Raw genomic sequence first — 15,288 nt, 5'->3', positions numbered from 1 at the left:
AATCTTTTGATGATGTTATGCACTGTAGATGATGAGATTTGCAAAGCCTTTGCAATTTGACGTTGAGGAACATTGTTTTTAAAGTTTTCCATAATTTTTTTACGCAGTCTTTCACAGATTGGAGAGCCTCTGCCCATCTTTACTTCTGAGAGACTCTGCTTCTCTAAGACAAAGCTTTTATAGCTAATCATGTTACAGAACTGATATCAATTAACTTAATTAATCACTAGATGTTCTCCCAGCTGAATCTTTTCAAAACTGCTTGCTTTTTTAGCCATTTGTTGCCCCCGTGCCAACTTTTTTGAGACCTGTAGCAGGCATTACATTTTAAATGAGCTAATTAAGTGGATAAAAGTGTAAAATTTCTCAGTTTAAACAGTTATCTATGTTCTATTGTGAATAAAATATTGGCTCATGTGATTTGAAATTCCTTTAGTTTTCATTTTATTAAAATTTAAAAAACGTCCCAACTTTTCCGGAATTCGGGTTGTATATATATATATATATATAATTTCCTTACTGGGATTACACACTGTTTGATCTGTGATTGAAGGCTTTAGTGTAAAAAGAAGGTCTTGAAAAGAATGCAATAGGGTAATTTTTAATACCTATTATTATTTATTGCATGTCTGTCTCTGGAACCCCAAACACTAAGGGAGTGGAGTCAATTTCAACAGATAGACAGCCGCGAGACCAAGTGCGAGCGAGTCCCTCGAGCGCTCTATTTCTGAAGGACCTCCTTCTTGCGCCGCAGGTTTGGTTGATAAACCTCAGCTTCTCAAACCACCAGTTACTCCTGAACAGCACATCTGAGAGCGTCGTGTCGAGCTACAGTCACGGAGACGGGATCCGCGCCTGTCACACACGGTAAGATGCGCCTGAGAGTTTCACAGATGCTTGTCAATGAAGGGAACTTACCGAAACACTTCGCGTCTTCCTTTCATAAAATGATCTCTATATTCTGGCATTATGAATTCAGCCTCGCTCATTAATTGATGCAGAGCCACTTAAAGGTGTTACATACTTTTATTAATCGTACATGACGTTGGAGAATCCGATGATGTTCAGATTTGATCAAATCAAATCTGTTCTCTGGCCAGTTCTGTCGATGATCTTATGGTTAAAAAAAGCATCGCTGCTGCATTCTATTCTATTCTATTCTATTCTATTCTATTCTATTCTATTCTATTCTACGTTCTGATCCATTCTTCAATTCTATTCTTCTGTTGTTTTTTCTGATATTTCTATAGACAAATTCAAGTGTTATGCTGTTTTCCTATTCTATTCTATTCTATTCTATTCTATTCTATTCTATTCTATTCTATTCTATTGTCCTGTTTTGTTGTTCTATATGATATTTCTTAATGAGTGTGCGTGCATGAGTGCGTGCGTGCGTGTGTGTGTTGCAAGACAGATGAAGTTACTGGTACTGGAACATTTAATCTGAAACTTTAATGCACAACATTTATTTATGCATGCTTGTTTATCATATTTCAGATATGCATATTAGGGATATTAGCGAAGCATGGTGATTAAATGAATTTGATTGGCTTAATTAATACATCACCTCATTTTCACTCACTCAAGCAAGCAAAGAAAACCTAAATCTCCATCCACCAGGATGTGCTACAGCCACATAGCCATTATTCATGCTTTCGCATTTATTATGATGAAAATATCTTTTCATCTCAAGCTAATGGCTCTTTCAGTGAGAGCCAGCCTCTTAACATGAGTGCTCAGCTGTTAAAAAAACACCTCAACGAGTGAATACTCAAAGTCATTTCCACCATGTGAATTTTATGAGTGCTTGATATTCATAACTGGTTAGCTGTCCTCTTTATGATTGGGCTGTGTTTCCCTTCAGAGCTGTTTCTAATCTCCCTAACAGCCCAAGGTATCGAAGACAGACGCAAACACTGATGCATTAAAAGCTTTGAATCTCATACTCTGTCTTTACACTTGCTGGTGAAATGGGCAATGAGCAAGCACTGCTTTTTCACACTCAATTCTATTCATTATCACCTGCCAAAGACACGAAAACTAAAGATACCTGTTACATAAGAGGTATGCAGTAATAAATAGTGAATGAGCACCACAGGTGCACAATCAGGTGCAAAAAAGGAACAAATGTAAGTTGTGATGTGTGGAATGCAGGATCAGATCAACTTCAGCAAGATTTCATAGTGAACATTTTCTATTGTTTGCTTATTTCTACAGATACTGGTTTTAGAGGCCTTAACAGACAACATCTCAGTATAACAGATGCCAAGATATATTTTCTCATTTGATGTTGTACCTCTGTTACTGTGATCTTATAGTCTCAGTGTGTCTTAAAAATAAGCATATATACTCAGATTCATAAGTCATCTCAACATTGCTAAAAATAGCATATGCGTTTGTTCTTGATTGCTTATTTTAAGGTTTTGTTTTGTTGTTACAGTTTTTTTATAGGGTTTTTTATTACTGCTAAACAGTTTGTCTGACTTGATATGATGCAACCATCAATTTGACTTAATGATTGAGATTAATTGCTTGAGGATTGACAAAATAGGTATTGGTTGAATGGAGAAGCAGTAGGGGTTTCACTCTCAAAATGAGGTCTATTAGCCTTTTTTATACTACTTTATCTCTGCAGAAATGTCTAAAAGATGGTGTAAATGTCTGAAAGTGAGATGGCTGATATCTTTGACACATTCAGCTGATGGCTGCCTCTCTGATCTAAAACTAGTTTGTTTCTCTTGCCCTTATAATGGTGCAGGATGATTTGAGAAGGAGCACAGCACAAACTTCCTTTGGGAGAGAAAGTGTCTAAGAAAAAATCTGAAGATGAGATTTTAATATTTATCACTTAACATTTATTTGCTTCTCATTTAAACACTAAATAAAAACAACTGATTATAATAAACAAAGGCATAAATTACATTTAAATAAATTTGATTGAACAAAAACATTTGATTAAATGAAATAAATAACATTTACGTTAAATTTAATTTAAATAAAAAAAGGGTAAAAGTAAAAGAGTTTTCTTAAATAAGAAAATACAAAAAAATAAAAATAAATATGAATACCGTTTGATTTAAATAAATACACAACACTTTAGTGGAAACAAATTCAATAACGTAATCAGATTAAATATTATGTACATTTTAAACATATTTATAACACTAATTTTTTTCACTGTATTAATGAGGATGATAATATTTGGGAGTCCATGGCAAAAGAAAAAAAAATACAATTCATTATAATAAATGAATACATAAATTACATTTAAATTAATTTGATTAAACTGATACAAATCAAAAAGTCGTACAGAATCTTTAATATTGCATTTATTTAATATATATTTTGTATTTATTATGTTTTATCAATTTGTCATTCATTTTACTTATGTAACTTAACTATTCAATGAAATTATTTAATATATGTTCAATTTATTATACTTTTAAAAGAATATTTCTTCATCACGTTAACTTCTCTTTGTGTTAAATTGATCGGAAACCTAATCCAGGATCTAAAGGACAAAATCCCAGATGTTCAAAGCGGTGTCAGGTTTTCGAACCCCACTGTTTAGTAAATCTCATGCTATTTTTCTTCCAAATAAATGCTCAGCATGCACAGAGAGATGTTTAAAGCTAGCTGTATTTGAATGCAAATCATTTATTTTAAAACCACTAATGAATGTCTGGCCAAACTCCGCACCATGCCACTGTTCACTAACTTTAATAAAACATGAATGTTTATGGGATGTCATCATTTGACTGTAGCACTGCAGGATGTGCCACAACTGACAGCTATCAAAGCAAACGCTCATCTTGAAACCCCCCGCTATCACAGGGTGTGTTCGCCCGTGGCGAGCTCTGTTATAAATATAGGCATGCTTTGTGTTATGCATGCTAATGCACAGGTTTCTGAAGCTCAAGTGTCACAAAGTGATGGCAAAACCTGCTTGTTTTCCAGTGCTGAATGAATAGGCAATGTCACTTTGTCTCCAAACACATTCCAGGTACTATTTTATCTCATTTTAGAAAGAAAGCCATTGTTTATGGTAACTTATTACAACTACATCGAGTTTCAGTATTTCTTCATTTTGCCATGAACTCACAAAGCACCTCTTAAAAATTCATACCTGCACTTCTGGCTAAACAGAAGTCATGGTTAACGGGTTCTGCAGTTTCAGATGGTCTAAGCTACTGCATCAAATGAGCTCAGAGCCCTGCTGGAAAATTCATCTTCAGGTAGTTTTTTTGGAGCATGGCAGCTAGTTTCAGACAATGAGCTATATAATATCTGGAGATATCTGTAGGCATTCTCATTCATTTCATATATGATAAAATTATCAATTTATTCTAATAAGCTGATTTGCTGCACAAGAAACATTCTGATTATTATGAATATTGAATACAGTTGTGCTACTTAATATTTTTGTAGAAAGCCAACATTATAAGCTCACATTATTTCCATTTAACAGGTGCCTGAATGAAGGCATCAGTACGTCTGGGCTGGTCAGAACTATCTTTCCTGCCATGTTGTCTATTTGAGGATGGAGGAGTCATGGAGACTGAAATGAGAGCTCTGTGGGGATGTTGTTGAGATTTTAAACTTTGTGTGCAACCAGCGGCGCATCATGTGCTCTTTGTCTCAGAGATCTCTGAGACAAAGAGCATCTCTGCTTCATTGCAACACACTCTCATCCATTAAGAGATTCATTGGCAGAGTCTAGCGTCCAATTGAAAACAATCAGTGTCCTTTAGAGAGGGCTGGTTAGAGATGTGGGATTGAGGAGGCAATAATGAGTTTTATTACAATTTATCAGCTGTACATGAGGCACATCTGGGCTGAGACTCTGGGACTGATTTACTGTCACTTGTAAGTTAACTGCAATAGCTGTCTGGGATATACATTAATTACACTGATGCAAGTTATTTCTATTTAGATGAATGTCTCCATGAAGGTGCTGATGTTGTTTTTCTTAAAGGGAATCATGAAAACTGAATCATTCATTCACCCTCATGTTGTTTCAACCCTATTTTATGTTATATTCCTGTGGAACCCAAAAGGTGAATTTTTGAAGAATCTTTACGCTGCTCATTTCCCTGCAACAAGAGATTATAGTGACCATGTCAGAGCTAAAACATCACTGTCTGGTGTAATTGCAGTCTGATTAAATCACATCATTATTCACATGGTGCAGCTGATTGGTTTCTTTCACATCAGCAGCCAATGTGCTCGTGGCTCGACATTTAAATACTTGGCTTGTGCTTCAGAAACCCTTCACCTTCCCCAGCTCCACCTGTACAGATCTGCTACAGGGTGATTCCATGTATGTTATATGGAGGTTATTTCATATATGTTATATCTCTGTCATGTCATGTATATTACCATGCAAAATTCACTGAATTTAAAGATACACTTTAATGACTGTTTCTCAACACACTTAAGTACACTTAAAAAAAAAACACACTTTGTAATAATGTCAAATTAAACATTTTACTTTAAAGTACATTTCAAATCATTATGATAAATTAACTTTTTATCGTATTTAAAGAAGTACATTTATTTGGATGTGTTGACTAACAGACTAAAACACGTATAAACTGTAGTGTGTTATTAAATATTACATTTCAAGTTTAAGCACTTTCAATTTTACTAAATTACAAATATGTATTTACAATTACAGTTAAAAAAACATGACATATAAGTCTCAAAAGTAATGACAAATATAAATGTTAGTTTATAAAATGTCATATTTCATAAATGACTGTCGGTACATTCCACAGTACTTTTTAACCATTATGAAATCACATATAATATGTGCTTAAATCCTTCTTAGGTGGGTGAAAATAACACTCCAAAGTTTATCTAATTGAATTTTAATTTAAATGTAAATAAGGATACATTTATTATAAAAAACGTGATAAAGTGTCTGAAAACTTTACTTTCAGTCTGCACTTAAGTATATTCTTTTTAAAGTATATTATGTCCATTATAAGTACCCTTTTTATATTTATGCAGAACTGTCCTTTCTTCATACAAGGGAACCGAAGACCTTTTTTAGGTTCTGCCTTATTTTGTGACATATAATTTAAAACACAATAATTCAATAGTTCATTTTGATATTAAGAATAAACACACTGTAATCTATCATTTCTAATCAGGCGATGAATAGAGGACACATAAATAGTCTCAGCCAACAAAAAAGTTGCTTTGGGGTCCAAAGGGTACACGACTCGACAGAGGGAGAGGATTCTTGCACAACACGGCCTTACTTGTCTGGATTCAATTAAAAAAGAAAGAAAAAAACAACAACCCTCCAACCATTTCAAAATGACAGTTTACAATTATAAATAATTTTGCACATAAATAAATGCACATAATCTAATGAATTATTCATTGATGGCAATCACATCCTTTATTGTCATGGTGATTATGTTATCTCTCAGGCTTTGTGCAATAATTACATCTGGCGTCTGCTGTTAAATGTCATTTGGCTGTTTGAATGCAGAATTACAGGTTAGGTTATTAATTGCTTTGAATGTTCATATTGTTTATGCAATAATGAACTGCAATGTATTTACTATGATTGGCTCATTATTTTCTCAGCCAAAAGAGAGACGGGCAGAGGACAAATATATTTATTCTTATATGTAGCTGAATGTATTTGAGCTGTAAGTCTCACGTGGGTTTGAGGAAATGAGATGGGATAAAAGCAGCAGGATTCTGCTCATTATTAGCTTCTCACCCATTGTTGAACCTTACTGGGTTATTCATCACCTGCCAGTGTGTTTACATGCAGGCTCAGTAGCTATTACTGCAAAGTCAGAGCGCTTTAAGAAATCAAGAAGCATCAGTCGATGAAGAAAATCTGTGAGACAGATGGAGAGAAGGAGGGCAAGTGAGTGCTGCTTTAATTATCAGGTTGTCTGGTCAAATTGTTTGACAGAGAAGTATGAGTTTCCCTGTGTTGGATATATGCCTTTTATGCAAATACAGTGACAAGACCTTTGGTGCAACAAGTGTGTCACTCAGTGGCACAATGGTGCTGTGGAGCTCAAACCAGAAGCCTTCAAGTTACAAGCTGCACTGAGCTTTAGTCACTTTAGCCTGCAGTTCCTTAACAGTTTCATAACAACATTGTATAACATCATGCAAGTCTGCTCCAGTTCTGTGTCAGTTTACTGGGTTAAGATATCTTATACAATACCCGTTATTATTATTATTTAGTTGGTTATTTCTATGTTCTGGCTAATAACTGATGCAATGGCTGATATTATAAATCTAATATTATTATTCTAATATCAATATTTATTCTATTTATCACACCTTATTTTAAGGTTTAATTCTTTTGCCTACTTTGCTGCTTATTAATAGGTAGGTAGTCAAGTTTAGGATTAAGGGATTTAAAATATAGTCATTTAGAATAAGGCATTAACATGTGTGTCATAAGTACTAATAAACAGTCAATATGCTAGTAATGCATACTAGTTAATAGTTAGAATTGGTCCATAACATATATTATATATACAGAAATATATACACAATTGGATGCTCTGAAGTGAAACAACCGTGGCATTTATTAAAAGTGAACTCTTATGTTTATTAGTCTAATAGAAAATTATGGTTTCCATTTTAAAGTGGTCATATTATGTTGCTAAAAAGAATATTATTTGGTGTATTTGGTGTGATGAAATGTGTTTATGTGGTTTAAGGTTAAAAAAACATCTCCTCTATGACCCCCCTTCTGAAACGCGTCGATTTTGACGAGGCTCGTCGCTCTGAAAATCATCAGTGGCAAATCTTTTACATATCTAAACCTACATACCATGATTCAGAAGTGCCAGACTGTCCTTGCAAAGAGTGAGGAATGGCCAGTGGCTTTTATCTTCCCACATAGTGACATAGGCATGTAGGGGTGTGTTAGAACAAGGTGTTTTAGGAGGGCGTTGCTTAACTTTGATAAAGAATATCTCTTTTTATTTGAGAATTTAGTCTTTGCAACTTTACAGATCTTCTTTATACACAAAGAGCTTGTAACACTCCAAAGAGAAAGGACAATTTTAAACAACATCATATGACCCCTTTTAAAGCTGTTTTGTCCAGTTTAGGCAAATAACACTTGCTTTTAACATAAACTAATATATATATATTTTTTTAATAGGTTGATATCAGAGTGTTGATGTAAAGCGCTTTACTGAAGGCACAAATTATTGTAGGTTTTATTCAGTTTTAGGAGGTGTTTTTTTAAGTACACAATAGAAAATATGATAAAAATTTTTAAATGACATAACAATAAACATTAAGGTCTTTCAGAGCGGTTAAACATTGACTAGCAAAATGATTTATTTAAAATTTACATCATTGGTAATTTAGCCATTAAATTGTAATAAATGTCTACTGGAGGTGACACAAATACAAAGCAAACAAATGATAAACAATCTTATTACCTTTTTTTTATTATTAAGTTTTAAACAAAGCTATAAACTTAGTTTTTGATACTGTGGACCACAGAATTCTTATCTCACAATTTGAACAATGTGTGGTATTGAAGGTTGTGCTCTTAATTGGTTTAAGTCCTATCTGGATGATAGAGCCTTTTCTGCTTGTCTTGATGGGTTTTCTTCTTCTGTTTCTGTTTTGGATTATGGAGTCCCTCAGGGCCCCATTCTGGCTCCTGTTTTGTTCCCATTGTATTGCTTCCATTGGGTACAAATCTTTCTAAACAGGGGGTGTCATTTCACTTTATGCTGATGCCACACAAATCTATCTGCCCTTAAAAGCAAAAACGGCTTGAGCTCATTATCAGAAAGCTTATTTGATATTAAGTCTTTTTTTATGTCTTAACAAGAGGAAAACTGAGGCCATTGTGTTTCAGGTACTTGGTCCTGGTAGATTTCACTCTGTGAAAAACTTGGGTGTTATTTTTGATTCTGCCCTTGAAATTTGATAAATTGTACATAAATGCTGTAGTTAATTTTTAATTGGAATGAGTCCAATATTAGTCATCTTCAGATAGTTCAAAATGCAGCTGCAACTCGGAATTTTGATTATACTTCCCCAATATTACACTTGTTGCACAGGCTGCCGATTCATTATAATAATTGTTTTAAAAATTTAGCTTTTTGTTTTTAAAGCTCTGAATGGATTAGCTCTATATATCTTTCTGATATTTTGAATTTAAATAACTGTGCTAGATCATCAAGGTCATCTCAACAAAAATTGCTGATGGTTTCAAGATCTAGAGTCGAGGGGTGACCAAGCTTTTTCTATTGTTGGTCCAAAATTGTAAAATAGTCTTCCTTTATCCCTAAGATTAATCTCCACAGAGTCTGAATGTAAATTCCTTTTTCTGAGGCCTACGACTGTTTTTGATATTTGAGTTGAATTTTTAGATTGGCCTTTTTTGTAAACTCCCTTTATCATTGCTTTGCAGTCATTTTATTCTCTTTGGTCTCTTTTTTTAATAGATATTTATACTTTATCTTTTTGTACAGCACAATAGTCAACTACTTTTTTTATTGTTTTTTTTTTCTGTGTGCTATATAAGTAAAATTTGATTTGAAACACTAAAGCAACAGCGGCAGCTAAGTGGGCAGGTTACATTGTTTGTGAAGTCAAGCATTGCTAGCACAAACATATTCATTCAAGCATCATCATGTTATTTGCATTGTGTTGTCTGAATGAGATTCCTCTTTAGTAGAGTTACTGAGTGTTTGCTATTATTACAATGTTTGTTACAATGCACACACACACACACACACACACACACACACACACACACACACACACACACTCATCAGGCTAATTCACTGTTGCTGCATTAAAAATTCATGATGCAAGCTGCAATCAAGAGTTAAAATGTATGATGCATTTGTTGCCTGTGTGATGTACAGTATTTGCCTTTTTGGGGTGAGAGATTGTCCAGAATTACAGAATATAAAGGCTTGGAATTCTGACATTTTTCTTGCAATTGCGAGTTTATTTTAAAAGGTTGCTATTACCTTTTTTATTCAGTGGCAGAAATAGTCTTCCATATAGTGGGATGGTCACAAAATGACTGCAAATTCATCTTAATTTAACAACATACCCAGACTGTTTTACTGACAAGAGGTTTTAGGTTTGAGATTGTAATTTGTTTATTATGATTACCAGTTGTACAGTGAAATTAATAAAATACCTGTTGTCTTTGTGCAGTATCGTTGATTCCATAGCCTGAAATACCCAGATGGGGAAACAGTGGCAGGATAGTGTGGCCTGAGGGCTGAAGTTATTTTGTTGATTTGTCTTTTTGAGTTCTTTCTGGTATATTTTTAATTAATTATATTAATTTAATTAAGTTATTTTTATTTAGTTTTTGTTTTCCGCATTTTTGCTAATTTGTTTATGTATATATATTCATAAATTTTGCAGCCATTACTGGGTTACCATAACATATAGACTTTTACACTTTTATGCAAATTTTACACTTTAATGTGTTTTGAAAGAACAGTTATTTGTGTGTGTGTATGTGTGTGTGTGTTATTGTTTTGGTTTGTTTATTTCTTACAATAATTTTTTGGAAGCTGCATTCAAAATATATCTTGAGGGAGCATGTGTCCCAGTTTGAATAAGCATGATGTTTCTGAGCAGGGGAATTTCATATTGTTGTCATGTTTTGCAGCTTTGGTTATTCCTCTGATCTTGAGAGCTATTTTTTTTATTGTTTTGTCCTCAGGTTTCCCAGATCAACACTTCTGTGCTATTCAAGAAAACAAGATGAGACAACTTGGGAACTAAAAGAAAATTGGTCTTAGGAAGGAGCAGCCTTACGCTGGACAGTTCCACTTCATTTCCCCTACTCCCTGGAGAACAAGCTAGACAGAGCAGTCATCATTCATTTCAAGAGACACTACAGCAAGTGATGGCAATGGAGCGGTCTCATCTGAACAACAGCTCTGGTTCTTGGTTATTAGAGGATCCCATCTGTCCAACCTCTCTCAGCAGCACCACTTTCCTCATCGTAGCATACAGCACCATGTTAGCAGTGGGCCTGGTGGGCAACACTTGCCTGGTTTTAGTCATCACACGACAGAAAGAGATGCGCAACGTGACCAACATCTTCATCGTCAACCTCTCATGCTCTGATATCCTTGTTTGTTTGGTGTGTTTACCGGTCACTATTATCTACACCCTTATGGATCGATGGATTTTGGGCGAGGCTTTGTGTAAGGTGACGCCGTTCGTCCAGTGTTTGTCCGTAACGGTTTCGATTTTCTCCATGGTTCTCATCGCCTTGGAAAGACATCAGCTCATCATCCATCCCACTGGTTGGAAACCAGTCGTCAGACACTCCTACCTGGCTGTCGCGGTTATCTGGATCATCGCATGTTTTATCTCCCTTCCGTTCCTTTCGTTCAACATCCTCACAAACTCGCCCTTCCACAACCTCAGCCTTCCCTTCAACCCCTTCAGTGATCACTTCATATGCATTGAACAATGGCCATCTGAGGGGAATCGGCTCACTTATACCACAACGCTGCTGCTGTGCCAGTACTGCTTACCATTGGCGCTCATTCTTGTTTGTTATTTCCGCATATTCCTGCGTCTCAGCCACCGTAAAGACATGGTCGAAAGAGCACGAGGTGGACGGCAGAAGAAGACCAAAGGCTCAAAGCGGGTCAATGCCATGCTAGCCTCGATTGTTGCAGCGTTCGCCCTCTGTTGGCTGCCATTGAATGTTTTCAACACGATTTTTGACTGGAACCATGAAGCGATTCCCGTCTGCCAGCACGATGCCATTTTCTCAGCTTGTCACCTCTCCGCCATGGCGTCGACTTGTGTGAACCCAGTAATCTATGGTTTCCTGAACAGTAACTTCCAGAAGGAGCTGAAATCGCTGCTCTCCAGGTGCCGCTGCTGGGGGCCGCCCGCAATTTACGAGAGTTTCCCTTTGTCCACTGTCAGTACGGGCATTACTAAGGGGTCTATCCTAAGCAATGGCTCTTCTAGCACCTATCAACCACAAAAGAACAACAGTTCGGAACAAAAAGATACCATTTAATTGGTGTCAAATGTAAGATAAGGCAATATTCCTACCTACATGTCACACTTCTTCAAGCATTCAGAGGTGGCTTGTGAACACTGCCAGCTAATCTGAATTTGAGGTTAAGAATCCCAATTTGGACAGTAAAAATCTGTGACATTGTTGCTAAAAGATGTCCACTTGTCTTCTTTAAACACAGAAATGGGCCATAACATATCAAGGAAAGGCTTATTGTAGCCAGGCTCTGCAGAGGAGAAGCAATGAGAATGATCATCGCAAATTGCATTGATGTTTCAAAACCACTGCTAAAATGACTATGACCAATAAAACATGCTAAATTTGTGGCTATTATATGGTTAGTTCTCAATGGCACAGAAAGCCATTTTTACCAGTTAGAACAAGGTTCTCTCTGAGAGATGTTATGATGAAATACTGAGTGGAGGAGGCTTTTTCTTCTCATTGTCTTTGTCCAAGGTATTCTTGTGGAAGGTATCAGCAAAAGAATTGTACTATTTTGGTTCTTTTCATTGTTAAAGTGATAGCTCACCTAAAAATAAATATTCTGTCATCAGTACTCATGTTGTTCCAAACACAAAAGCACCATAAGTGTATGATAAAACCAGTGCATATGTTTTGTGTGCTTTATTCCGAGTCTTCTGAAATCACACAACAGCCTTGGAATTTATGTTATTTTGGACTGAAAATCTTTGTGAACGGATCAATCATACTGCCATTTTGAACCTGATCAACTTCATTGTAAACATCTGACTCAAAATAATGATTCAATCTCTAATGAACATAACAAGGTAGATGATTTCAGTCTGTTTCTCATCCAAGGCTATCACATGGCTTCAGAAAAACATGAAATATAGCACATGATTCAAATGGACCACCACTACAGTGTTTTGTTGTCTTTTTTAAGCTTGAAAGCTTCAGTCGCTGTTTGATGTAACTGCATGAAAAAGACCAGCCTTTTGTGTCTCGCAGAGAAAATAAAGTCATACGAATTTGGAACAACGTGAAGGTGAGTAAATAAATTTTTACAGTTCCTTTAAAGTAAAGTGCAGAACTAGCAATATGTGTATAACGTGTATATTTCAAAACAGATGTAATAGTTATATATAAAAGTTATTATACAGCAACATGATACAAGCACATCATTGACTAGGAGTAGAATGTCTGCTATTTCAAACTGGTATGTAAAATCATTTACACATAATTTTTTGTGCTGTGTGACAGGTTTAATTTGTTTAATTTGATCTTCATTTTAATCAGTATAAACACACTGTGTGGAATGGCTTTATTTGCCAAAGCTATCCAAGTGAATTAAAGAATCAGTTCCTCATTTGTACTTTCACTGGACTTTGGATCTAATCTAAACAATGTGCATGTTGCAAGCAGCATTTGTATAATATATATATATATACATTAAGTCATTACATAGCAAATGCTTTTATCCAAAGTGACTTACAAATGCGGATACCAAAAGAGCAACAATATGTAAGTGCAAATGTCAAGTCTCTGTTAGCCTAATGCAGTACACGTAGCAAGGTATTATACGTAGCAAGGTACACACACACACACACACACACACACACAAAGAAAAACAAGTATATAGAAAAGAAAAAAAACTAGAAAGCTAGTAGTTTTTTTAATTAAAATATAAGATAAATGGATGAAGTATAGAAGGGTCAAATAAAGAGGGAACAGATGTGTTTTTAGTCGTTTTTTGAAGATGGACTCAGTTGCTGGGATTGAGTTGGGCAGGTCATTCCATGAGGAGGGAACAGTTAATGAAAAAGTCAGTGAAAGTGATTTTGTGCCTCTTTGAGATGCCACAATAATGCATCGTTTACTTGTGCAAGCTTCTAGAGGGTACATAAGTCTGAAGTAATGAATTTAGGTGAAGGGGTGCAGAGCCAGAGGAGGACAGCGGGTGAGTTGAGCCAGTTTTTAAAGTGAGCACATAGTAATCGGTGCTACTTAAATATGTATATAAATTTCAGGATTTGGTGAATCTTTACGTTCTAAAATAAACTGATTACAAAATATGGTTTTCCAAAAGTCTCTTGAGACTCTTGGCTAAAGGAGCCACAAGTTAAACTGTGCTACTGATTATGCTGAAGTATCATGAACATTTTCATTTCATGTGGCAGGGAAATACAATTTCATAAAATTTTCAATGGCCAATTTTCATAGACAAGGCCTGTTAAAGAAAATTTACATTTTCAGAACAAAATCAAGGTTAAAACAGAACAAAATTTTTAAATGTTTAAAATGAATAAAGTATAATGTAGAATAACAGTAAAATAATACTTTATAATCATAAGCAGGGGTAAGCCACTGGCTCAACTTACCCCAGGACCTTTGGCTCAAATTTCCCCACTCCTACCATTTTAACAAACTTGTATCATCCAGCGGTTTAGAGCCAAAATTGTAGACTCGTATTATAACCTCCTAAAGTACAGATTTGTCTGTAATTGTTCAAACACAAGAAGAAAGAGTCCTTGAACATACAAAAATCACTTTGTACAGCATATATGTATATATATACTGTATATATATTGCATTAAAGGTTGTCTAGAAACAAGTGGTGGCTCAACTTCCCCACAGGCTCAAATCACACTCTCCCCTGGATAGATAGATAGATAGATAGATAGATAGATAGATAGATAGATAGATAGATAGATAGATAGATCGATAGATCGATAGATAGATAGATAGATAGATAGATAGATATACAGACACACACACACACACACACACACACACACAAGCAAGCCCAAAACAGTCTCTAATTATTACAATAAATATATTTGAAACACTCTGCAAATGTCAGATGTCTAATAAAATTAAATGTCAATCAACTTGTGAAGTTTCTGATCTAGTATTCCCATCACTGATTTAGCCTTAAGTTATTTAATCAGGATTAATTGGCCACTTAGTTTAGTATACTCTTGTGAAAAAGATGTGTGCTTAATTGTATTGAATGTGAGCTTGCAGTGTATTTAACTATTTAGTATTCAGAGTAAAAAAAAAACCTTCCTTGTGGATAATATATTAATGAAACAAAAGGCCACTTAAGTGTGGTTTAAAAGAGTTCACTTCTATGTTTCTTAACACACTTAAGTGCATTTTTGCCCTTCATAATTATGTCAAATGAAAAATGTAAAGTAAATATTAAGCATTCTTTAAATCTTTTTTTTTATTTGGCCATGCTTTATTTTGGTGTGTCGTCTCTAACATACTAAAGTACATAAAGTACTCGACTA

General features: G+C 35.0%; 1 protein-coding gene across 1 annotated transcript; it reads left to right on the top strand.

Moving 5' to 3' along the window:
- Positions 1-632: 632 nt before the first annotated feature.
- Positions 633-14,080, top strand: LOC132115398 (neuropeptide Y receptor type 1-like). The gene is made up of 2 exons (XM_059523848.1): positions 633-867; positions 10,709-14,080. The coding sequence occupies exon 2, from the start codon at positions 10,895-10,897 to the stop codon at positions 12,032-12,034; it is 1,140 nt and encodes a 379-aa protein (XP_059379831.1). The 5' UTR covers positions 633-867; positions 10,709-10,894; the 3' UTR covers positions 12,035-14,080.
- Positions 14,081-15,288: the final 1,208 nt, after the last annotated feature.

Source organism: Carassius carassius, chromosome 34 (assembly GCF_963082965.1).
Source record: "Carassius carassius chromosome 34, fCarCar2.1, whole genome shotgun sequence".
NCBI lineage: Eukaryota > Metazoa > Chordata > Actinopteri > Cypriniformes > Cyprinidae > Carassius > Carassius carassius.
This window is presented reverse-complemented; position numbering and strand designations above follow the sequence as displayed.

Excerpts from the sequence above, each read along its gene's own strand:
- LOC132115398 (XM_059523848.1), top strand. The coding sequence starts at position 10,895 with ATGGCAATGGAGCGGTCTCATCTGAACAACAGCTCTGGTTCTTGGTTA.